General features: G+C 40.3%; 1 protein-coding gene across 9 annotated transcripts in view; it reads left to right on the forward strand.

The window, feature by feature from the left end:
• Nucleotides 1–27,164, forward strand: part of CALD1 (caldesmon 1) — a 226,826-nt gene that overhangs the window by 141,108 nt on the left and 58,554 nt on the right. The window contains exons 1-2 of one of the 9 annotated variants that reach the window (XM_081331795.1): nt 15,483–15,552; nt 15,720–15,768. The exons of the other annotated variants lie outside the window; for them this stretch is intronic. Coding sequence (XP_081187921.1) covers nt 15,722–15,768 — 47 coding nt within the window. The 5' untranslated portion in view covers nt 15,483–15,552; nt 15,720–15,721. Of the gene's footprint in view, nt 1–15,482; nt 15,553–15,719; nt 15,769–27,164 lie in introns of those variants that run through there. 9 annotated transcript variants of the gene reach the window in all.

Genomic DNA, 27,164 nt, shown 5'->3' on the forward strand with positions numbered 1-27,164 from the left:
AAAATATGAGAGGCTTTCCTAGAATGTGTAAATAGAACTGCTGGTAGCCTGCAAATATTGTTAGCAAAGGCATCCAGACAGCGTTAAAATAGTGTCAGGGGAATAAACTTCCAAGGAAATGTTAGCTTCCTTTTCCTGTTTTTGAAGAATGCCATATGCATAGGGATACTGAACTCAAATATTTTTTGTCAGTCTTTGAAAGTTTTCAGCTTTCAGCTTTCATTTTCATTGTAAAGAGCCATTGGAGGAAACCCTGCTCAGGCTGATGCTGTGTTCGTTGCAACGGAAAACTTGGTTCAAAAGATAATGCATTCCTTTAATAACATGTTTCTTTATTTAAGCTTTCAACGGCAAGCAGTATTCCTGAGCATATAGTATATTGGCATGAATTTTGCTTTTTGCATGGCTGAGATTATATACAGCTAAATTATGTTACATAATCTTTGGTCTCCATCTTTCTTGAGTCTTGGAGATAGGAACGTAGTGTGAGCTGAAGAAATACTAACCAGAAACAATCCAACTCTTTTCTACTCCCAACCCAATTTGTTTCCAAACAACAAACTCTGATTGTATCAATATGCATGATTCAGCACCCTACATTTTATTATATTGCTCCATCCATCACAGGATTCAGAAGGAATCGGAAATTATTGTTTTCTAGGGTCAGGTGAGACTCTGAGGTTTTTAGTTGCTGATTCCTACTTCAAAAGAGTAGAGTAGATCTGGTTCGTATGAGAACACGTTGGATTATAGCTATGGTCCCTGTTATGGTCAAATCTAAGTTTTCTCATGTAATCTCAGATGTGAGAACAAATTCTGTATGAGTAGTTCTCGATTTACAATAGTTCGTTTAGTAACTGTTTGAAGTAACAACAGCACTAAAAAAAGTGACTTTTGACAGTTTTTCACACTTACAACTGTTGCAGCATCCCCATGGTCATGTGATCAAAATTCAAATGCTTGGTAACTGACTCATATTTATGACGGTTGCAAGTGTCCTAGGCTCATGTGATCTCCTTTGCAACCTTCTGCACAAGCAAAATCAATGGGGAAGCCAGATTCACTTAACAACCAGTTTACTAATTTAACAACTACAATGATTCACTTAACAATTGCGGCAAGAAAGGTCATAAAACAGGGCAAAACTCACGTAATAAATGTTTTACTTAACAGCAGAAATTTTGGGCTCAATTGTGGTCATAAGTTGAGGACTACCCGTATTTATGTTCAGTGAAATTTCAATGCCCATTTTTCTTTTTCTTTTTTGGTGGAAGCTCAGAATATCATATTTTTTTTAAAAAAATCCTACTGATTTCATAAGTAAAGTATCATCTTCTGTCTTTAATTAACTCTGTTAATAATTCCCAGAACCTTATAGCATGCATGGTGGTATTTAATTAAATCAGAGGAGACATGATTTGAACAAGACTTTAGTTTCACTTTGAAAGTTATTAAATAAACTGATATGGTTTTGTTCCTTTAAGGTTCCTGGTAGCATCGGGTTAAATTTTAATCATGTGCAGCTAGTCAAATAGTGGCCCCTTCCCAAAAATCCTGAAAATAATAGTAAGATATTAAAAAAGAGATGCTATGTAAGATTATATCTAAAGGCTTTAACCTGGCAGATATTTGAACAGAATACAATTTTCACCCAACTGAAAAGGTAAATATCAGCTCGTTAAATGGACTTCAGGGACTAGTTTAGTGTATTAGCCATGTGCTAACCATCTATTGGGGCATTGTGTGGGAATGGCTAGAATTTTATGGGATAATCACTGCAGCTGCTTATCATTCTGTTTTTCAAACTGTTTGCCCCCATTGCACCTTTCCCATCTTTGAGGGCTGTAAAGAATGTTTATACATCTGCTACATACTATTTATGCACTGCACAGAATTCTGGAAACAGTTTAATATCACTCCTGAAAGTATAACCAGAGGTTTCAATCAATCTGAGTCCTTTCTTAGTATCGCCAAGGCTCTTGACTGCTTTTTCCTATTTCAACTTGAGTATTGCAAAAGTTTAGGATGAATCATCTCTTTTTAGTGTCTGATTCATTAAGCTTTCCTGAGCCAGTGGGAACATTTGGCATTTTAACAGCATGTCTTGGATACTCACCGAAAATGGCTGCCGGAGGGATTTGCCCACTCAAAAATGGCTCCCACAGTGGGCGTGGCCAATCACAAAGCAACTATTTACCTAAGGACAAGCTTGGCAAGCCTGCCATCTTCCACCATTTCTAACCTTATCCTTCAGGAGACTCACTATCAATCTTCAGTTCACCCTTCCTTGTTGTTGTTTTTCTGGGCATGTGGGCAGACTCTTCTTTTTATGTTTGGAGAACACTTGGGATATTAGATGGACTGCAAAGGCTTTGTAGGAAATGATTCTTGAGTTTGGTTCTTTGCTTTGCAATAAGTCAGCTTTATTTTAATTTTTGTTTAGGGTTAAAATCCAAAAATTAGTGGACATTCAGGAAGCTGTCTGCAGAAATATTGTTGCCTAGGTTCACACATCCAGGATCCCAGTTCAGTTAGATACAAGAAATCCATTTCCTAATGATGTTCCCTTACATGTTTGTACTGCAGGAGGAAAAGACTGCAGTAACGTAGAAATATATCCTAATCTGATAGAAGAGAATATTTGTAGCTCAGGGTTAAACTGTGAGGTCCTTGGTGCTCTCTGAGCTTAGTAGTTTTCTTGCAGGCGTTTCATTACCAAACTGGGTAACATCATCAGTGCTAGTAAGGGTGTAGGGTTTGTCCTCATTTTATTGACAGGCTTGCCCTGTCAATGTTGGTGGGAGTGGACTTGGCGATTCTATGACAACCTAATTATTTCACTTATCTCATTATCTAGGATTTGTTTTTAAAATAAAATTCTTTATTGGTTGGTAACAAATATGTTCTGTTTGCAACCTGATATTTAGAAGCTTGTGATGAAACCAAAGAACAACATATATATTACTCTTGTTGCACATATATTTGTGTATATTTTCTAACATGCCCATTTTTATATTTATTTTTCTTTTGTGTTGCACTTTTTTCATGGATTTTGTTCCAGGGTAAACTTGTGTATTTTTGCGTAATATAGTCAAATACGCATAATTTCTGTGTATTGTCCCTTACTGTATGCTTTCTGTGATAAGAGCTGTGTAATTCAGATTCAGTTCCAAAAAGCATGGGGGACATAGTCTTTAAGCCAGCCATAGTTTTCCTGAGATCTCATGCCAGTTCACCATCCCAGAGATAAAAACAGCTGCTCGCTTTAAAGAGACGCAAACAGGTTTTCCATTTGCATGCTCGTGAGCTGCAAAGCAGCTTTTCAGAATTATTATTATTATTATGGTTGGTTGCAGTCAGCCAGAGGTTTAGATTGGATTTGGCATTTTAACTACTTATTGAGTCCTTTCAAAGGATTTGGGGTAGGCAGATGTTGTTGTTTGATGGTGTTAAAGGTATCATTGCAAGATGTGGCCTGTCCCAAGTAAAACTGCTTTTTGCAATTGACTAATGGTGATTTTATCAATGCCAATGGAGTTCAAGTGGTGCCCAGATGTTTTGAGATTGCATCCAAGGCTTCTATTACTATTGGTACTGTCTTTGCTTTCTTTTGTCATAGTCATTGTGATTCTGTTGGTGGCTCTTTGTGTTTTGTGATTTTCTCCAGTTCTCTTTCTTCTATTATGCCGTATTGCAAAATCCACTATCCAGTCTTTTTTTGGCCTTTCTTATAGACAGTTGTTTTAAGTCTGGGATGTTATGTGACAGATGCCTGTCTGTTTGAATTCTAAAGCCCCAGAGCACTTTATCTTCTTCATTTTATATTATTTTGTCTGTTGTGTGGTTTCAATAGGTCTTGCTTGCAGGCAAACGATGCTGCTTGCAGATATTCCAATGCACCATTGTTCTACTTTGTCATGCAGTTGTTTGTGGTCAGTCTGTGCAATCTTCTTGCAGCAGCAAACTAGGTGGTCCATTGTTTCTTCAACTACTTTGCAAAAGTGGTATTTGCTGTCTGTTGCTGTGTTCTCAATTCTGGCTTATTATGCATTTGTTCTTAAGTTTTGGTCTTGTGTAGTCATAATTAGCCCCTCTGTCTCTAATTATTAATAATATTGGGCTGAGAGAGAAGAACTGGCCCAAAGTCACCCATCTAGCTTCCTTGCCTAAGGGAGACCTAGAACTCCCAGTCTTCTGCTTTCTAGATCAGCACCAGTACCTCTATTCCAGGGATCTTCAAACTTGGCCTCAGCTCCCAGAATTCCTCAGCCATCGTGCCTGGCTGAGGAATTCTGGGAATTGAAGTCCACAAGTCATAAAAGGCCCATGTTTGAAGACCCCTGCTCTATACTAAACTGGCTCCAAACCAAACTGCCACGGGGCTATAGTTTGTATATGCATGTTTGATATATGAGCCATGTTGCAGAATTCTCAAAAATACAATTTTGGGCAGGCCTGCTTATTTGTGAGGTCTAAAATTGATTATCCATGTCTTAAAGTTAAGAAAGATCTAAAATTCTCAGGAACTCATGTCTGATCCTTAGCCAGCTTTTTTTAAGGCTTTGTGGCTGGGGCAGAATGGGCTGTGCTTGTGTTATTTGACTGTGGTGTAATTTCCTGCAGTGCACCGCAGAGCCACACTTCACATGGTATGCTGCTCCTTTGAGGCATCCAAATACCTTTTTCAGTGAGTTTTAAGAGTGTGTGTGGGGGTATTTTTTCTCTCCCTCCTCCACCCTTCATCTTTAGGTCATATCCATCTTTCAGAGTCTTTAGAGCAGGGGTCTTCAAACTTGGCAACTTTTAAGACTTGTGGACTTTCCTCAGCTGGCTAAGGAATTCTGGGAGTTGAAGTCCACTAGTCTTAAAGTTGCCAAGTTTGAAGACCCCTGCTTTTGAGATTAACGCTCTGTATATTTCTAATGTTTTACCGCTTTGTTTAATATTTCTAGATTTAAACTGGTAGCTTGTTTGATGGTATCTATCAATGTGATGGCCACACTGTGGATTTTGCAAATGGTTCAGGGTCTATTTGGCTGCCCAGTTCAACAAAAAGAGACTGGATTCTGACTGGCATGATTAAGATTTCATTTTACGTTTTGTTCTATTCTCATTACCTCCTTTCTTTCAAAACTGAAAACTTCTTCATAGAAATGGCATCTTCCTTCAGAAGAAAGGACTCATGTGCATTCTACATTAGAAGCCTCATTCCCTGGTGGTGTCCATGTAAAACTGGTATATTTTTTGCTTTTTTGAGAACTTTGTAAGAAAAACAGACAAATGAATCCACTCAAATAGCCTATGGTATTTATATTGGAGTCCTTCCTGTAGCTCTGTTTCAGACATACATAGGCTGGCAGCTGGATACTTTTGCTAGTTGGTCAGCCAAGAACTGGATGTTATGGCAGACGTACGACTGTCGCCAAAACCATCAATGCAATGTCTCATTCTTTGCTCCTTTATAATTTCAAATAACATCAAATGCAGTTCATTGGTTTTTAGCCCAATTTTCCTCCAAGGAGCTCAAGGCAAGCTATATGATCTACTCCCATTTTATTTTTCCTCCTAGACTGGGCTATGAGAGAAAAAGTTCAACTGGTAAACTTCATCACCAAGTAGGAATTTGTACTGGCTCCACTCTTCCAGTCTTAATCTGGTATAGGTGAAGGATTCGCAGTGCCTGTTGGGGGAGTAAAAAGAGGGATCAGCCTAGAATCTCTACGTAGCCATAAGCAGCTAACTTCAACAGCCCCCCCACCCTTGAATTCCATGGAAACGTATCCAACTACAAGCAGGTGGTAGAAGCACAGTGGCTCCAGTATTTGGGATGCTGGGCAGGAGGACAACTAGCCTGTGTTCAAGACCCGACAGCTACGGTTGGGCAGGGTTGAGCTCCTGTCCTTGACTCCATCTCCTGCAGGGACATGAAAGGAGCCTCCAACTGGATGTCCCCAGGGCAACAGTGATGTCATTGGCTAATCCTTTCAACCCAGAAGCACCTTGGTGCTTTTGACACAAGTGCAAAAATAGCAGGTGCTAACCCCATAGTTGAGAAGATTCCTATGCATAGCCTGTTAAGCAATAAATTATTTCAACTGGAAGTTCATGTGTGGACCTGGTCTTTCACTCCTGACTTCTGGTGGTCTAAGGCAGTGTTTCTTAATCTCAGCAATTTCAATTCCCAGAATTCCCCAGCTAGCATGCTGGGAGTTGAAGTCCACACATTTTAAAGTGGCTGAGATTGAGAAACACTGTTCTAAGGCATATTACATCAAGCTAGCCTCCAGTTATATTGCATTGCAGCTCCCATGATTCCCAGCTGCACAACATATTTTGAAAGTGCTAGGGTGGGGATTCTGTTTTAGCCATTCAGGTTCTGGATTCACTTGATGTGAAATTAGCAACCCTTGCAAATGATACCATGCTGACATACCATATGTTACATATCAAAAGAGATTATGGGCAAGAGATAAAAGAGAACCATTTTCATTGCTTCTGTTGTTATGGCTCAATCCAGCCTGAAGATTCAGCCATCTGTACTTGTGGCTTTCAAACTTGTCATTCCATGTATGATGTCCTTATATTTGTTACAAGAACAACTGTGATTGTTTTACAGGGTTTACAAGATGAATTTCTGTACAATATGGGAGATAAAAACCTTTACCTAATCGGTCATGAAATCCTATTAAAATAGCCTTAAATAAATGCAAAAATACTGCTCACAGTTCCATCAAATGAAGTAGTAGAATTACATACGTGTTTAAATACATCCTCTAGAACAGCTTTGCTGGCTGGGGAATTCTGGGAGTTGACATCCACAGATCTTCAAGTTGCCAAGGTTGAGAAACAGTGCACTAGAAAATCCTTAGAAATGTATGCTTTTAGATAATTTCCATAATAGCATTATAAACACTTAAAAATACCAACCACCAAAGTGTGCTAAAAATAGCACTCCCAAATACCATCAGAGGGAAAGCTTTTACAAATGAAAATACTTTGATAGGAAAACCGGACAGGCTGGGGTCCAACTGTAAATGGGAATATGGCATGTGGCTGGCTTGTTGGTACAATAAGGGCATTTTCACATATAGTTCTTTGCAGTGCTCCAGAAGTTGCTTTTCAGTTGTGTGACTGTAAAACTGAAGCCAGCAAAATTGGAAGCAACAATTTTTAACCCAGACAGCATCATTATGTAAACATTGAACAGATGTCCCTGAGTTTCAAGTTGGGAAAAGTCTCATGGATGCAAAAATGCAGGAGGAGAAGGCCTAGCTTTAAATCCTGGGCCAATATTGAGAATGTTGAGGCACTGTTCTTCCCTTGCAGTGTTCACGTTACACAGAGTTGTGGGTAACTATTTTTTCATTCAAGAAGCTTCTTCAGTTCTGTCTGAATGGTGGAGAATGCCTGCAAGGAATATAAATCCTTATATTCTCCACCATTCAGTCAGAACTGAAGAAGCTTCTTCGATGAAAGCAAAATGTCTTCAAGGAGAAACAAAGAAAGTCCAGTTGCCTTTTAGAAAAGCATCTTTGGGATGATCAGAGCATTATCCATGTTCCTTGAAGAATATACGGATGGAAGCATACCAAATTTAGTTTCTAAATTCAGGCCTAAGTCAAGTCCATCTCTCTATTGTATCTTCAGTTTTCCATTCCAATTGAATCTTGTTTAAATGGCAACATGTTCTGCAGCCTAAACTGGATAATTCTTTATTATTTTTGTCTAACGCTTTCACTTGCCTCCTGGCAAATTTTCAATTCTGGCTTATTTCAGGCTGCCTCATTTGACTCCTATCTGAAACCATTGAACAGCAGATGAGCAAAAAGACATCACACTTTTCTTCTTAGAAGCATCTTCCAGTGTTGTTCCTCCAAACTGTTGAATATGCTTTTGAAAAAAAAAGTTTTGTTTTCTTCTAGTATGCTGACTAGATTCCTCACTTGAAAACTGGAGACTCAAAATGCTTTCCATTACCTTACTGAAGATTGTTTGGGGCGAAAGAAGGGCACCTCCTGTTGAGCTGCTTTTAAAGCCAGTTCTTAGAGCAATGTTTCCAACCTTTAAGATCTGTGGAGTTCAGTTCCCAAATTCCTCAGCCAAAATGGTAGGAGTTGAACAATTCTGGGATTTGAAGTCCACATATCTTAAAGTGGCTGAAGCTGGACGTATATTGATCTAGGAGCTTTTGTGCCCTGCAACATTCAGCTGCTTGACTCCTGCATGTAAATCAGCTTGATTTCATCTTCTTCATCCATTTTGGCCATAGTGCTACCTGTTGCTCTGACTGCACAGTGCTTACCACATCTCCAAATAATGAGTTCCCTACTTCTTCCCTCCCCTAACTGTGTTAGAAAAGCAAACACCAGTCCCTTCCCCCCCCACCCCCTTGATGATTTTTTTTAGAGGATCTGTACTTTCTATTGATTAGATCTTTGGTACAAGCTGCACTCTGTTGACTTCTCATGCATGATTTTAGTGTATCCACTGGTATACTGGTAAGAAAAAAAACCAGAAAGGAAATGCAATTTTATCATCCTTCCCCTGAGTTGAACTAAGGCAGGAAATTGGCAGAACTCTTGTCAATTTCGCTGAGTTTTTAAAAAAAAAGATAAAAGAAAAAGAAAAGGAAATGATGAAGTGTCACAGTCTCATCAATGAGCTTGCTGGGGAAAAAAATGAACGAGAAAGAACTTTCACCATTTCAGCATAAACTCTGGAAAAACCTGCTATTTGATGGTTCCATTGGTGAAATGAAGACCAAAAGGCAAACGTAACTTGTAGATGTGGAGGATTGTGGAGGATGGCAACCCTTAGGAGGTGCTGCTCCTGCCACACAATGCGATTGCTAATTGGAATGGAGGTCTATTGTAAAATTGAGCACCATAAGACTTGGACAATGCTGTTGGTGCCAGCAGAAGGCAGGAAAATTACAGGTGGAAGCTGTAGAGGACAGAGTTGTCCATTCCTACCCCTGAGAAACAGTAGTCCATATTTCATCCTGGGCAACCTGCTTCAGATCATAACTGCCTTTCCACTAGGGGGGAATAATGCTCATACTTATTTGTTGCCCATTGATTTTCAGCAGTGATGGTGAACCCATGACAGGTGTCTCAGTGGTGACATGACATGGTATTTTGAGTGATACACCAGCATTCATCAATATCCAACAACTACTCTTGAAAGCATGCCTCGTTCTCACATGATTTTCAGAGGTTGCGCAGGCCACATGAGACAGGGCTTGGCTCTTGCACGGCCTCTGAAGCCTATGAAAAATGAGTTTGTTTTACTTGTATTTCATTTTTGTAATTATTTGCTGTTTCTCTATATAATATACAACACCACACATGATTGGACTGTGTTTATTTAAAAATAAATATGTAAATAATTCTCTCTTTTTTGTGGGGGTGGTGTCACTCCAGCAGAGTCAAGTTAGGCATTTTTCTGAATTTTGGGCTCGCTGAGCCCAAAAGGTTTGCCATCACTTGATGAAGCCTCTCAGTTGGGCCACACGGACTGGGGAATTCTTTTCAAAAGAAAATCAGGCTAGTATTTTTGGGTGTTGTTATTGTTTTAAATTTTAAGTGGCCTATTATTCTAATAAACATCTTTTTCAGTGACTTATTTGTCTGCTGACTAACTTTTTTTGTGTTTATCTATGTTTGCGGGGGGGGGGGGTTGATTCCACCCCTAGTTATTCCCCCTAGTTATTCTATTCAGTATTTGTAATACTGCATTTTGGCTGGCACAATGTAAAAAAGATGTTGAGACTCTAGAAAGGGTGCAGAGAAGAGCAACAAAGATGATTAGGGGATTGGAGGCTAAAACATAAAGAACGGTTGCAGGAATTGAATACGTCTAGTTTAATTAAAAGAAGGACTAGGGATGAAATGATAGCAGTCTTCCAATATCTAAGGGATTCCCACAAAGAAGAGAGGGTCAACCGATTCTCCAAAGCACCTGAAGGCAGGACAAGAAGAAATGGATGGAAACTAATCAAGGAGAGAAGCAACCAAGAACTAAGGAGAAATTTCCTGACAGTTAAAACAATTAACGACTTGCCCCTAGAAGTTATGGGTGCTCCAACATTGGAGATTTTTAAGAAGAGATTTGACAACCATTTGTCTGAAATGGTATAGGGTTTCCTGTTTGAAGAGCGGGTTGGATTAGAATACCTCCAAGGTCCTTTCCAACTTTCTTATAGGTCCCCCCCACCGGAGACCGAGACTCCAACTGTTTGGTTTTGATAGCTAAGAACATTGGGAATTGTAGTCCCCACACATTTGGTGTGCATGAAGCATGGAAGATTGGCAGGTTCTCCAAAAGGGGGTTAGACTAGAAGACTTCCAAAATTCCTTCCAACTGTTATTCTGTTTCATGGTATAATTTAAACAGATTTGTTACAAAATATACCTGTCAACTATAAATGGCTTTTTAGGGTTGAAAGAGGATTATGGAGAAGTTTTATAAACACACGTTCAAATCTCTGCATTTTCTCCTTTAATTATGAAACCCTGAAAAAGTAATTTAATCCCAAGGACTATAGAGATTCCATTCTGCATACTTGGTATACATTTGCCATCTTCCATAGTAGTCAAACTACCCAGGAAATCTTTTATAGAGGCCATCTTTCTTTTTATCAGCTTGATAAAATATTGTTTCCCTTTCTTGCTGGTTTTTTGCATCCCTTCCTGCATTCCTGACTGAGAAGTTACTTGCAGAAATACGGTTGTCTCATCAGGCTTTGATCTGCAGCAGAGAGAAGGAATTCATATCATATCTTGTTAGCCTGTGATTATAATGGACCTAACAAGGTGAAGTATGAGGAATATTCTGCTTCAGAGATTGTTAGAGAAGTGGGCTAAGAGTCATCCACCAGAGTTCTTTATGGTTGCATGTTCTGGGAGAAAGCAGAGGTTTTTAGAAGTAATGAGTACATTATAATTCAAATGAAACTTATCTCAATACAGTACTTGGGGTTCTGACAGATGTTCACTCTTCATAAGGGAATATCTGCCTCATCATGCTTATGCCTCAGTTCTACACTCTGAGTAATTGATAAGCATAAAATCCTTTAAAAAAAGAATCTAAACAAGAGTGACATGATACGTAAAAGGAGTAGTAGTAAATAAGAAAAAAAAATATCTTTAAAACCTTGGTAGTCAGAGGTAGGACCTGGCAGTAGGAAGGAGAAACGATTTAAGGAATACAACTTTCTGGATTCCAAGGAAAGACCTCTCACCTCCAATGGTGAGAGAGGTCTGGCTTTGAGACCCCCGTCTCCACATGATTGTGGCAGGAGACCTAGAATCGTGGGGGAGGACCTAGAAGTGTCTGCAGGGTGTGGTCCAAGATGTCAAGATGGCAGTTGCAACAGTGTTATTGTGTTATCAAAGCTTCGTCTATTTTTTGTGAACTCACCTTTTGTGGATCTACTTCCCCAAGAGGGAAGGGAAGGTTGCTGACCAATATGGAGCAGTGGTAGAGATGAATGGCTGACTCAGGAGCACCAATAGCAGCTTTGCTTTTCCCTTGTCCATCCAGCTCCTCTTGGAACTCTGTGTGATCAGATCTGCTGAAGTAGAGGGACAAGGGGAAGCCTGGGGCTTCATGCCCTTGTGGTCTTCAAGGTAACCTTCTTTCCGGCCTTCAGTAGGTGTGCATCCTTGCTCCAGAGGGATCGTTCAGTGGTTTGATACCATAAAAAAGTCCAGTTCTGTAGTTGCTGCGTCTAGCTTGATCTGCTGAAGAGGCACATGGGAAACATTCTCTTCAAATAACCTGAAACAATAGGGAGATTCATCTGCTGATATGGTGGAATGTAGTCCAGATTTGCAGTGGGGAGAGGCTCTTTCCCAGAGAGCAAAGAGACAACTTAGCTTGGAATCTTATTTATTTATTTATTTATTTATTTATTTATTTATTTATTTATTTATTTATTTATTTATTTATTTATTTATTTATTTTAATCGATTTATATACCGCCCTTTTCCCGAAGGACTCAGGGCGGTTTACAGGGCAAATTAAAAAAGAAATACAATATACAGATTAAAATACAATTAAATTAATAGCCCCAACACTTTAAAATTGAATTTAAAACCTTAAAAACCCCTCAGTCCAGGCCAGCCAGCTATGCAGGAAGAGAGAGAAGCCCCCCCCCCCACAATTTGCAGGGTATATCTAATATTTTTGCATATAGCTCTTTTAGTCTGGCAAGATTCCTGTCTATAGGTAAGCAACAATAAACCACTGTAAAATAACTCTTTCTATCATTCTTGGTTCTTTGGGCCTGACAGCTATATAAATATTGGAATTCACTATATTGGGATTTAAAGACCCATTGAATAAACTTAGATTGAACTGGAGATGGAATCCTAAATATGCCTGCGATTGCATTGTGTACTAATAGCATCTTAAAGATCGTACTATTTCCTTCCTCTGCTTACTAAACAAACAAAGTACTCAGATCTGATTCTTCCTGGTGCCCCAGTAAATTTCCCCATAAAGGCAACCATTAAGGCCCGTCCCTCTTTGTGAAGGTTAAGTTAGTCATCAAGACATCGTAGGTTTCCCAGGCCTCGTGGTCTGTTGACACATTTAGACTGCAGTTTCCAGAAGAAATGTAGAAAGTATGTTATCTAGGAATTATGGGAGATACAATTCTAGCACATCTGGAAGGAGATAGGTTTGAGAAGACAGCTATACAGGATTTCCTGTTCCAGTCAATTTTATGTGAGTGTAAAGCAGCCTTCTCCACTGGCAATGCTGGCTGTAAATTCTGCAGATCCACTCTGAATACATCTGGTGAGCAGCAGAAAGAATCATAAACACAGATTTCTAGTTCTGTAAGAAAATGCAAGTTCCTTGCGGCAGCCCTAGCTTTTCTGGGCAGTGAGGAGTTAATATTATTTTTTAAACAATGAACAGATGTTAATGTCATTATGGTGGATTTTTAACAACAAACACATTTCTTTTTCCTGCAGGATACCAATAATTTTGGGGAGCTTTTGACAAATAAGTGGTGTTTTCTGAGAAAGGCTATATTAGACAGGGAAAAAAGAGGCGGATAGGGAACTCAGAGTCTTTGAAATTAGGCAATCATTTCTAAAAGTGATTTTGTATATTGATCTTGTATATTTGATTCTTGCTTCTCCAAATCTTCAGTGTAAGTTTCTACATTGCTGGAAAAATTAAACTGCTTTATTAAAAGAGTGAAATAATCAAACAAAGCTTTGTTTTTAAAACAGCGTTTGGTCTTAGAGAGATAGTTATGTGGTAAGATCCTCCTCACTTCAGATATGTACTGTGATTCATTTTGGATCTTTGTCTTCTTAGGGCTTGAATTGTTCTTGGGGCATGAAACATGGAATTGCTTTGTGAAGCTGTGCACCGAATATTTCCATTTCTTATAAGAAGAAATTTTGTAAAGGACAGAACTGGTTCATTAGATTTATTTTAAAATGTGTGATTCAGTGTCATAATACTGACCATGGTAGCCTTATGGGTCACCTTCATGAGTTGGAGATTGGAGAGAGAGTTTTGCAGTGGCTTTGGGCATCCCTAAGTAGGAAGTTCCCGTTAGTATTATTGTGGGGAGAGGTTGAGCCCTTGAATACTCCAGTGTGGAGGAATCTCCCCATTACTTTCAATCTTTATATGATGCCTTTGTGGAAGGCCATCTGTTAATTTTGAAATCAGGAATCATTAATATGCTGATGATAGCCAGATTTACAACTGTATCCAAAGGCCAAGTTCATACTATGGTGGAAGGCTTGGCCTGGTGCTTATGAGCCCTGAAGAACTGGATGAGAAAGAACATCTCAGATTGACGCTGTCAATTGCTGTTGATACAGAAATCTTCTGCATTCATAAGCATTCCATCAATTGCTCTTGATGGAGGTGGTGGTGTTGCTTCTGAAGGAGCAATTAGCAATCTGAAGGGTCTCCTGCTTTGGCTGATTTACCAGGTGTGGTTCTTTGTGGACAAGGAGGAGTTGGAAGCAGTGACTTATTACCTTGTCATCTGATTAGATTACTGCAATTGGCTATCCAACACCCCCCACCCCACCCCACCCCCAAGTGAACAGGGCAAGGTCTTATTGAAGTTCCTTCACTTTGGAATATTCTGTGACCCTGGAAGTCAGAAAGATCAAAGCTATCCTTGTTTGAAGGGCTTTCAGAATGTAGGATCTTCTATAGTGGACAGCAGCATTTGTGAACTTTTTATTTTGATTTTATCAGATGCATTGTGTTTTATATTTTCTATGCCATGATTTTAAGCCACCTAGAACCTGGTAAGTAAGTAGCATGAAAAGATTTCTGCATAAATAAATAATATCCACATGCCCAGATTTATGTAAAGTGAATTCCAGATAGACATGTCAATGTGCTGTTTGTGTTTGAATCCTTGATGGATTACTGCTAGTGTGATTCCTCTCATTCATTCAAACCCATTGGAATCGTGAAAATATATGCTTGATACTATCATCTTTGAATGAAATTTCAGGGAATGAATACAGGACTTAATTCAAGATCTTCCTTGCTCCTTATTAGGTGTTTGGTGATATGTCATCACTCTTGGGAGCATCGACCACCTGACTACTACATACTTTTAGTTCAGTGTAGGTAGGCATCTCTATTCAGTTGTGATGTCAGGAGCATGTAACACCCTTGATAGGTCTCAGTCTTCTGACTTCACAATTTCCAATTGTGTTTTTAAGAATCCCAATCACACAGATTGATGTGTTTCATTAATGCAACCATGGTTCATGAAACAGTCAGAATAACAGAGTTGGAAGGGACCTTGGAGGTCTTCTTGTCCAATCCTCTGTTCAGGCAAGAACCCCTATACCATTTCAGACAAATGGTTGTCCAATCTCTTCTTAAAAACCTCAAGTGTGGGAGCACCCACAACTTTTGGAGGCAAGTCGTTCCACTGATTAATTGTTCTCACTGTCAGGAAATTTCTCCTTATTTCTACATTGATTGTCTCCTTGATTACTTTCCATCCATTGTTTCTTGTCCTGCCTTCAGGTGCTTTGGAGAATAATAAATCCACAAATTTTAAGGACTTTTTTGTTCTTGGCTGTTGCTCTGAAATACAGTTCTTGCTACATATGCTGCCTTCCTTGGAGGGCATCTCTTGCTGCAAGCAGCTATTTCTATTTGTAGGTAAACAAACACCTTTGTATTGAGTTTCACATTCCAGTTGCTCAGTCCTCACTGCAATGAAACTGAACTGAATCAAGCCTATATCTGCTTACTTGTGACATTATGGCTAAGTAGATGGGGGGAAAAAAAACCTCGTCCAGTCTAGCTCTGCTTGCAGAGAATAGGGCTTGAGTATTGTAAATGGGGCTCTATTCGAGAGAATACAGTAAAGGTAGGGTGGGAGTGGGGGTTTCGGATCATATGATCTTACTGCTGAGGGTGTATGTGGGTGGAGGAGGAGGAGGAGTATTCAGGATCGAGAGACAGTGGATCGAAGGCACCGTTGTCGCTGCCCTCCGATCCACCCAAAGGATCACTCCAGAGGAGTTTGCAGGCAGGGTGGTGAGAAAACAATTGGCCAATTTATTCTTCAGCTGCCTGAAGGCAAATATATCTATATATCTATATATCTATATCTATATTGGTTACCTCCTTCAGTTCTCTAGCCTAGTTCAGCAGCTCCTGTCTCTCGGAAGCTGTCAACGAGAGCACTCATTCCTCTGTTCCAGGCATGATCAGCGGAGCGTTCTGTAGGACCAATTTATCAAGTCTTTCCAAGTGAGTTTGCTGACTTATTTTGGAGGTGGTGTTGGCGCTGCGGGGTGGGTACGTGTGCCTGGCTTCAAACTCTTCAAACTGCGGGGGTTCGTTTCTGAAAGCTGGAAGTTGGCTTTGACGAGGCGGAATAGGTCGCAACATGTCAGCGACTCGTGCACGAAGGCTCCAGTTTTATCTGACGTTTCCCCTTGTGATGCTTTGTTGTAAAATTCACCGTAACGCGTATAAGCTAGCAAGGCATGTCACTGTAGAATGGGCCTCAACCCTCCCCCCCCCCCGCCACCCCCGTCTTTTAAATTCCTTGGCTGCTTAGTGGATGCAGCGCAGTTCAGAAGTGGCTTTCCTCAGTGCAAAATTTGGGTCTCTAGGTAAATAATGGAACAAACTATAAATCAACCCAACAGCAGAACTGCGGTAGCTAACGATATATTGATCAAAGAACTACATTTTGTTGGCGTCACTGCCCCTTAAACATCTTCAGGGCAGTCCTCTTATCTCTGTTCTCTTTGAAGTATTCTAAAATTATTCCTGCCTTTTGTAAAATGATGAAAAAGTTTTCAGATTCTAGCTAAATCTACAGTATTATTATAGCTGGGAATGAGTTGAAAGTGCTTGCTGTTGCTTTTGTCGCTGAATGAAATTTTAACTATAAAGCTGTGATGTGCCTTAGGCATACAGAAATAATGTAATCCATAGACAAAGGGATCCAAACATATCTCTCTCAATTTTTTTAAAAACCCTCTGGATTGTATGGCATGATTCATAATGTGAGAATGTGCAAGAAAACAACATGTGCATAGGGCAAAGATTTCCTCAGACAAAAGACATGGTTTTAAGCCTGCATTAAGTAAATCTGGATAAATGAATCGGCAGCCTATATAATCCCTAATTAAATTAGTTGAGTGTAACTAATTGTTACCTAACTGTGAGGCATTCATTTGGATTGATAAAAGTAACCTGATTTGACTTGGCTACAAGTATTATCTGATTCAATTTGCACATTTTCCCAGCTACCAAAACCCCACCTTACCCTTCCCTCGTTCAGATCGCTCACTTATCTGCTCACAATAGAAGGTGGAATATTCTGACTTGAGGAGATTCAGATGACTGACTCATGAATGAGTTCACCCATAATGCCTAACTCTAAATCTGGGTTAATAGAACTCAATTGCGGGGCTCACATAGATAAGATAAGATAGGATAACCTTTATTGTTATTTTTTTTACTGTGGGCACAACGGCACACATCAAAAATGAAATTTAGTTGCCCTCTCTCAAAGTGAAACACATACATGACACACACCTAAACATACTATAGACAACCTATGTATAGACCCACCCACCCCTACATATAGATAACAAATAAATATTAAATACTGTCCATCTTGAATATATAACGGAAGGAGGAAACTTGAGAGTTCACAAGGTTAATGCTGTATGGAATGAAACTATGGCTGTTTAAGTAAACCATACCATGATTAAATGTGAGAGCTTGGTTCACTTAACATTTAAGAATGTGACCAAAATTTCCCCATCAGCTGAATCACAAATTACCCAAATTCATTGTAGACTGTTGTACCGTGTTGTATGGACTCAGTCAATATTTCCAGGCATCTGTTGCAACTGAGAAGTAAACACAGATAAGTTGACACAAAACCTATGTTTATACAACCAGCTAAATTGGTTTACAGGCTTCATCCATTTCCTTATATTGGTTCATCCAGAATTATATGGATGTATTATACTGACCTGTAAACCTGGTTCACACAGTATATTGAACTGCTGCAACCCTTCTTTCCCCCAAAAAACTCTAAACAAATTGAAACATAATTAAGTGTGGTGCAAATAGATCCAGTTAGGCTTTTAATTAGTCAGGTTTAATATATTGTGGGAACTCATCTAGAGAATCCAATGAATGCAGAATCATTCTTCTTAATGCAGAATAGAGTAAGCAAAATAAGCAAAGCAATTATTAGTCATCTCTTAGGGATAGGAGCAGCCTTTGGTGTTCAGTGTCCCAATGCCATGTGGCAAGCTCTGCTCCTTTTAGTCATACAGATAACACCACATTGCTCAGAGAAAAGGCACAGGGCCTACATTTGCAATGGCACAATGCTTCAAATAAATGGTGATCTCTTACAAGCAAAGATTAATATAGTGCCACAGCTATATTATTTGCTATGCAGTCATAGGAAGCTGCCAATTTTTACAGAGCTGAATTTGTCTATGGTTGTGTCAACAATTCTGCTTTGTGTTAAAATGAATGATAATGACAGGCTGATATGAACCCTGAATTACAATATATGTTTCCCAAGGGGAGAGGTTAAGAGCCAGTTCAGTGTAGCGGTTGAGGCACCAGGTTAGAAATCAGCCCCACCCTTAGACACAAAGCCAGCTGGGTGACCTTGGGCTAGTCACTTTCTGCCCTAGGAAGGAGGCAATGGCAAACAACTTCCGAAAAACATTGCCAGGAAAACTTAAGGGACTAAGCCAGGCAATCACCAGGAATCAAAAAACGGTCTCAAGGGCACACATACAGTTGCACGCACAAAGACACTGGAGCTTATTAGTTATGTGAATGGCCTTTTGGAACTTCCAAGTGGCTTCAGGGACAGGCTAAGTAGAGAAATTTCTGCTTGGGAAAAATTTCTCCCTACTTCCATTCTTTCCTTCATACCAACTATGGTGTACTTGAAGAAGTTAAGGAACTGTAGAACAGGATGTCTTCTTCAAATCCTGCTATCACTCTCGATCTCTTAGCTGTGACCTCACTTTGCTCACGGATAGGGCAGGCCATGAATAATTACACCTCCTCTTCCTCCTCCTCCTTCTCCTCTTCTTCTTCCTCCTCCTGCTCTTCTTCCTCCTCCTCCTCCTCCTCTTCCTCAAAACTGAAGTAAGAAGGGGTTGGATGCTTAGAGCAGGAGTGGTGGGGGTTTTTTGTAGTTTTTTTTGCAGCCCAGAGCCGTTTTTATTGCTATCTAAAGACAAGATGTGATGGGTCCCGAGTGCCGCGTAACAGAGTGAGCGCCTGTTAGTCGTCCCAGCTTCTGCCAACCTAGCAGTTCGAAAGCACGTAAAAATGCAAGTAGAAAAATAGGGACCACTACGGCGGGAAGGTAACAGCGTTCCGTGTGCCTTTGGCATCTAGTCGTGCCGGCCACATGACCACGGAGACGTCCTCGGACAAGCGCTGGCTCTTCGGCTTTGAAACGGAGATGAGCACTGGCCCCTAGAGTCTTAAACGACTAGCACGCATGTGCGGGGGAACCTTTACCTTTACCTTTAAGGGATAAAACAGATGCCTTGGTGTATCTAATAGAACAATGTGGATAAAGAGAACAATACATCCTTTTACAGAACTGAAGAAAACCTGTGGATAACAAGCCAACTGGAATGGTGGGAGATTTAGAAAAAATAAAAAAGGGCTTTTCTAAAGAATTGGAGATAAGAAAGTTTTCGTACTGTTTGTAATAGCACTCTGGAATTTGGTAGTAAAAGATAGAGTGACAACAACAACAAATGTGATGGTTATCAAAGCGGTCAGGGCCATTCCCCTCTATTCAGTTAATGTCCACCCATCCTTGTGTTGGCAGAAAACAATATAGGTCTGACATTGATTGTCCCAGTTGCTGGTCTTTGTCTTGCTCAGGAGTGTCCATAGGGTGTAGGATTCAACAAAGCATAAGATGGAACCCCAACCTTGTGATCAAATTAACAACCTCATTTGACTTGTGTCATGTCACATCATTTCATGTTTGTGCCATCTTGAATTGGTTTCTATTGCCTTCTTCTATTCATTGACAGTCACTTGACTTGTAAACAAGTAAACAGGCAACAAACCCAACAGATCATAGGTTCCTTTCAATTTTTGTTGATATTTGTTGGATCCATATTCCTTTGATTCAAAGCCACCTAGTGGTTATTTTTCCTCTTCAGAGTCTGGTATCCAGAAGTACCAACCTTTGGGGAGGAATCACAGAAAAGTTTTGACATTTTGGTCTTCTTGGCTGTTGCTGGGGGCATCTCTCTCTCTCTCTCTCTCTCTCTCTCTCTCTCTCTGTGTGTGTGTGTGTAGACAAAACAAGAGGGTCCTTTGATTTCTTTGTTCTTAGAGGTGAGATTTGCCTTGTGGCATTGTTGATCAGCATTCACATCTATTAAAAAGAAAAATAATTTTTCGCCTGGCTACCATACTAGAAGATTGCCTATTTATTTCACAAAAAATATTTTCATATGGATTTTTTGCTCTAGTTTTCTATCACAGTGAAAATATTTTCTTTGCTTTTCAAAGGTCTATTTTCTCTACTGATTAGTGAACTTTCCATTTCATTTTGGGTGTCACCATCTCCCATTTGAGGAACATCTGGAAAAATGGTTTTTCCTTCTCCAGGGCAGTCTTTAGGCAGAATTGAAACACTGAAAGGTAAAGCTACATTTCTAACAGTAACAAGAGTCTTGTCTTTCTTTGGTTTTGCTGCAATCCAAAGTCTACAGGCCCCTCATTTAAATTCAGGGAAGAAATAGCAAGGGAAGGATTTTCTTAACAGGTTATAGTTTTGTTTTTTTTAAAAAAAGAGAGACTTGGCAGGACTAAGATGGAAATTCTGGGGGTGGCAGAGTTGGCAAGTCTTCCTCCCAACCTCCCAGATGTTCTGGCAACTAGCATTGGTTTTACCATGGGCTTCTAGGACCACAGAAGCCTGCTTTGTGAATAGTTCCAGGCTGGTTTAAGATTGGAGTACTTATCTTGACAAACCAGTAGTTCATTTCAAATTTGGCACAACCATGGACTTTCCAGATGTTCAAATGGTGGTTACTCATTCATTTCAGATGGAAAACATGCTTTTCTTATCTAAACTCACTTATCTCACACTCTCCACGGGCTTAACTGTATTTTTTTTAATATATGTAGGGTTTCTGAGCACACTGGAAGTTCTTTGTGGTTATTTTAGCATTTTCCCTAATGAGGATCTCCCTCCCTTCCATCCCAAATCCTTACTATCACACTCAAGTACAGTAGTCTCACAGTGTGTTGACTTGCTGCTGAGTAAATTCCTTTAGCAAAGCCAGTGGTTTTCTCAGCTGTTGAATTAGAGTTATTAAAAAGTTACTCCAGCTTGCAGTCAACTTCCCTGACCTCACCTTTTCCTTGCCACATTATTTCTTTTTCCCCCGTGGTGTTGAAAAAAAAGACCCTCTCAGATTTTTGAGTAGAGGCAGTGTTGGGCTTCAGAATTTAATGATAGTGGTCTAGAGTAGGGGTCTTCTTGCTGTCTTGACAAACATGGCAGGCTGAGTAATTCTGGGAGTTGAAGTCCACAAGCCTTAAAGTGGCCAGGTTTGGAGACCCCTGGTCTGGAGCACAGATTTCCTGGTGGATGGACGAGTGGGTGGAGAGATGGATGGATGGCACCTTCAGGGGCAAAGTGACCTGATACACAGTCCACAGGCAAGCCAGAGACTGACTGGGCTCTTATCTTTATAATCAAGTGCTTTGACATCTGAATTGGTTTTTAGGTGAGCTGGTTTCTAATTGTCTCTGCTGGAAGATGATTAGTCAGTTGCAAACAATCCTCAAGACCCACGTGCTATGGGTTGTAGGGACACATCCCTTGAGCATGGCAGGGGAGTTTCTTTGTAGAATGAAGTAGGAATATACCAATATCCTTGGTTTGGTCAAGCTGTGGATGAAGCTTGATATCTCTAAATTCTTGGCTTGGTTTTCTTACCACATTGCAAGAAGCTGTTGTATGTATAATGGTACAAAGGTGTCTTAGGCTCATGGTTGCTGTATTCCAGCTTTCCCTAATTGCTACCTTTTGGATGTATTAGATTCCACTTCTTTTATTCCTCTCCAACACGACTGGTAGCCTTACAGGCTAGAACATTACGAGTAATTCCAGATTGGGGAAGGCTACTATAGTGCATGTCCAAAATATAAAGATTTTGAGTAAAAAAAAAAGAGAGAGAGAATCCAGCCTTATGTTACTCCATTGAGCTGTTACTCAGCAATTTCCATGCCATGCTTGCCATTCACAGCAAATTCAGTACCTATGGCCTTTGCAAAATGCCAGCTGCAATCCATTGGAGAGATGTAACATATAGCAAGAAATGAAATGAAATAATGAAATGAAATGGGCTCATTTATATCTTTGGGGAACAGGTTCTTTCTTTCTATCCACTAAAGAGCCAGAAGGAATGTAGGTTCCTACACATGTCTTGGATATGCTACATTGACCAGCTCAAGTCAAGGAAATCATAGACACTTCCTGGTAGAAGACATAGAAGGGGGGGGGGGGAACCTGTATTTCAAGGAGCATGAGGAGGTAGTCCTTGACTTATGACCAGTCACTTAATGACCATTTGAAATAATGATGGACCTTTCAGGGGTATTTAGGACCTGGTTCTGATGTTCTAATGGCCACGCCCTACTTTGTGGTCATGCAACTGCATTTTGGGTGCTTGGCAACCAGCCTGCATTTATGGCTATTTACCTGTGCCATGGTCACCTGACTGAATTTTATATTTTTTCCAAAATTTGGCATTTATTTCTGGTTTTTGGCAAAATCAGCTCATAACGAATAATTGGCTTGATTATTGACTAAGGTGGTCATGTGAGAATTTTGGGGCATTGTAAAGCAAGCAGTATTCTTATATATTTTGTTCTTATGATTTATCAAGCAGTGAGATCCAATAAAGAACCTTTTCTAACCCGTGGAATCTCTCTCATTGCTGAAATCTCAACAGCCTATACCAGGGGTAGGCAACCTCGGCTCTTTTATGACTCATGGACTTCAACTCCCAGAATTCCTGAGCCAGCTTGGCTGGCTCAGGAATTCTGGGAGTTGAAGTCCATGAGTCATAAAAGAGCCGAGGTTGCCTACCCCTGGCCTATACCATAATGGCTATCTGATTTTCACTACATTACATTGGGTTTTTAAACATCCATATTCTAAATAAAAATTAGCCAATCAATGGAACGGTTTTCTGCTGTAGGTGTGAATAAGAAAAAATGTCCATAAATGGGCTCATTTTTTAAATTGGATTTTCAAAATAATTCAATGGAAACTTTTTTAAAAAGAATATACATAGACAAATATGTGCACTGTATAAAACGACTCCTGAAAAATCTGTAATTGGCAGGTTTTTTAAATGTTATGTACGTTCACTTAATCTCTGGCACTTGGAACTGGATCCGAAGTTGAGTTATGGATCAGGTTAACAAGATGCGTTTCATTTTTACTGTTTTTCCCCCTTTTAGCTCCCATTATTTGTGGAATAGTGAATCTTGAGGGAGCTATTTAGATGCTCAAGGCCTACATTTTACTCAGTGCAGAAAACCAAATCAAAGATGGCTGCCCAGCTATTCCTCCACTAAAGTTTTCCTAACTTTCTATTGGAAAACTGCCCTCTTTTGACCTAAATGCAAATTTGGGTGCAGCTAACAAACATAAGCAAAGGCAACCATCACTTCCTAATTTTTGTTTGTATTGCCTGCCCAGCATCTTTGTATTTAACCTTTAAAACCCGGCTGTATCATATTCATTTTATTGCTGACACAGAGCATTTGTTAACAAAGGAAACTTCTAGCACCAGCCACAAAACTTGCCCTAATAAGGATAACTGAAAAAATACCCAGCTTTCAGTGGTGAGGTCAAAGATATGAGGCAGTGGATAATAATTCCACTCTCTCCTTTGTCACTGAAAATATGATGGTGTGGTTTGGCTTTGGCAGCAATGGTCTGGCTAGCTGGTCAGGGACACTCTGTTCTGTTGAAAACCCTTCCAGAGCAGACAACCAAACTAACTTTTCCCCCCTTTTTGCAATTGTTAATTAAGTTACACACTGGATGTGTCAATTACAAAACTAAAGAATGCTAACGAGGAGGTTTGCCAAGGAGGTTTTGTGGCACAGTAAGAATGAACCAATTATAGTTTTGTACTCTTGTTTAGTGCTGTGATGGAAGGGTTAGGCTGAGTCCCTTATGAGATTGTGTGTGGGTGTGTTATCTGATCCCCTTGTTAATGCAAACCGAGGTTATGGAGAGCCGTGCAGGGATGAGATGTGCCACGTGCCCAATTTACCACACCCCAGCAGGATCTAAAAGTTCCAGTTTGTCTTTCAGTCTGCAGTTCAGATCTTCCTCTTTCCCACCTCCCACATCCGTGCCAAGCCTTCCCAGCTGAGGGTGGAGAGCAACTCATTTAGTGAGGGAGTAGGAGGTGTTATTCAAGGTTTTTTGGCTTCTTTGTTACAGAGCGGGGAGGCCAAAAGCAACAACTGCAGCACTGATGGCCATTGTGTGAAAGCAGGTTGGAAAGAGCTGGATGCTGCTCTGGTTATCTAAATCAGAGTTTCTCAACCTTAGCAATTTTAAGCTGCATAGACTTCAACTCCCAGAATTCCAGATCATTAGACTGAGCTCAAGGGAGGGATCAAAAGCGTTATCAGTCATGAGTCCCTGAACGCAGGTCAGACCTGCCACAGCTTGGTCTGCTAGGAAAGCAAGACTCTCGACTCCATTTGTAGTGAAAAGAATACTTTTACTTAAAGTCAAGTGGTTGCAGTAGATCAAAGCCAGAACTGAGGTCTTGCATGCCAAAGCTTCCCAGTTAACTTTCCATTTCTCATTCCCCACCCCCACCCCCGTTATCTCCTGATTGTCCAGTTACATTCAAAGAAGTTGTTTTGGTAACTGTCCCTGCCAAAGTGGGCTGGATCATGAGCTGTTAAATTCTGTTTCCCAAGACTATGACCTTGGGATAGTGAGCCAATGTCTCAGGATGACACTGAACTTAGTTTTGGTTTCTCCCTTCCCCTCGCTCCCTCCCCTTATAGTTTATGGCAGGTTGGCATCTAGTGAAGCAAGGCTGAAGCAAAGGATGACAGTTCTGACAGCGCCTACAAGACATCTAAGCCCAGTCCACCTTGAATGCCTTATCTCCCGCTCATTTCCCTTGACCTGTTAGTAGTTCAGATTCTTGTAAAGAGCTTAAGCTTGCAATAAATCCTTATACTCATTTGAACTGCCAGAATCTCCTGACTTGCCTGCCTCTTGACCATTCCCCAGCCAGTCATGGGCTTGACTCTCTGGTTGCAGAGTCCATGATTTTGCCCGCCCCGCTCCCAGAAGGTGCCCCTGATTTTTACCCTAGTCACCTCTTCCGTTTTGTTGCAATAGCTGGCTGAGGAATTCTGGGAGCCGAAGTCCACAAGTCTTAAAGTTGTCAAGGTTGCAGACCCCTGGTTTTAGGATTGTTCAGCTGTGCATGAAAAAAACAAAGTGTGTCCTGCATTTTCAAGGACCAGCAGCTATAGGTTGAGGCATGTTTTCCTTTCCTTTTCGTTAGTTCCATTGAAAGGTTATGAGGTGGCTTCCCTTTTCTTTTGTGAATGATAGTTGACCAAATCCTATCTTCACCATTTCCCTCATTGCTCTCTCCTTGGAGAGAGTTGGAAAGGGAGGGAGAATTTCCAGACAGGAGTTACAGCAGAAAGGAAACAGAATGCAAAACACAAAAGAAGAAGAAGATGGAAACGAACATCAACATGTTGCGCTTATTTCTGATGTTTTGAAGGTGCCCATCAGTACGTAGTAGAGGGAGGATGTTTAATCACTGAATGAGCTGTAAACTGTCAAATGCTTTGAGTGGTTAGTGGAACGAAACAGATGGTGAAGACTCTTCTTTCCACTGGGGAGCTTTTGATAAAATAATTATGCCATTTTGCCTTATCATTTGTAATGGTTTATTCTAAATATCCTGAGACCTTCCGTGGATTCAATTCGTTTGTTATTAATCAAATTTATATAGCTGCTTATTTCATCAAAGGAGAGTCTGGGCTGTGCGCAACAATAAATAAAACAATCCCAATATAAAATAAACATTAAAAAAGCCCACAGCAATAGATAACATAAATAATATGAAAAACAAAAATACTAACCATGGGCAAAGGGAAGATAAAAGCGACCCCATTCGGAAATGGAACCATTGAGGCAAATCTCTGATTCCCTGGAAAACCCAGGTCTGATGAATGACCAGGTCTTGAGAATTTCAAAGAAGATGGAGCTAATCTAATTTTGGGGAGAAGGATGTTCTATAAGGCAGGCACCATGGCAGAGAATCCATGTATCCTCGGACCCACCAGATGTAGATCCCTACGTGATGAAACCTGCTGCGTACTTCCCTGAAATTGGGGACAAGCCATTCTTCGGATGATGATCATGATGATGATAGTAATAATGATGATGATGATGATGATGTTGGAAGGGACCTTGAAGGTCATCTAGTCCAACCCCTGCTCAGGCAGGAAACCATATACCATTTCAGACAAATGGCTGTCCAGTCTCTTCTTAAAAACTTCCAATGTTGGAACATTCACAACTTCTGGAGGCGAGTTGTTCCACTGGTTTATTGTTCTGTCAGGAAACACTTCTTAGTTGTAGATTGCTTCTCTCCTTGATTAATTTCCATCTGTTGCTTCTTGTCCTGCCTTCAGGCGCTTTGGAGAATAGCTTGACTCCCTCTTCCTTGTGGCAACCCCTGAGATATTGGAACACTGCTGTCATGTCACCCCTCGTCCTTCTCTTCATTAAACTAGACATACCCAATTCTAGCAACTGTTCCTTATATGTTTTAGCCTCCAGTCGCTTAATAATCTTTGTTGCTCTTCTCTGTACTCTTTCTAGAGTCTCAACATCTTTTTAACATTGTGGTGACCAAAACTGGATGCAGTATTCCAAGTGTGGCCTTACCAAGGCATTGTAAAGTGGTATTAACACTTCATGTGATCTTGATTCTATCCCTCTGTTAACGCAATCTAGCACACTGTGTTGGCTTTTTTGGCAACTGCAGCACACTGCTGGCTCATATTTAAGTGATTGTCCACTAGGACTCTGAGATCCCTCTCACAGTTGCTACTATTGAGCAAGGTACACTTATACCTGTGCACCTATACCTATACCGGTACACTTGGTTTTTCTTGCCTAATTGTAGAACCTTATTTTTTTCACCATTGAATTTCATTTTGTTAGATAGCGCCCAATGTTCAAGTCTGTTAAGATCCTTCTGTATCTTGAGCCTATCTTCTGGAGTGTTGGTTATTCCTGCCAGCTTGGTGTTGTCTGCAAATTGGCTGTTCCACATCCATCCCCTCATTCAAATCATTGATGAAGACATTGAAGAGCACAAGAGATAACCTAGTCCAATGCCATGAAGTGACTTAAATGTTAAAAGCAGCACCTTGAATTGGACCAGAATCAAACTGGCAACCAATGCAGCTCTTGGAGCTGAGGCGTATCATGTACTGCCCTAGGAGTGTGCATAACTGTCCAAACTGCTGCAGTAAGAGCCTTGATGGTGCGGTGCTTAGAATGCAGTATTGCAGGCTGACTC

This window comes from Vipera berus (genome assembly GCF_964194415.1).
Source record: "Vipera berus genome assembly, chromosome: 6".
NCBI lineage: Eukaryota > Metazoa > Chordata > Lepidosauria > Squamata > Viperidae > Vipera > Vipera berus.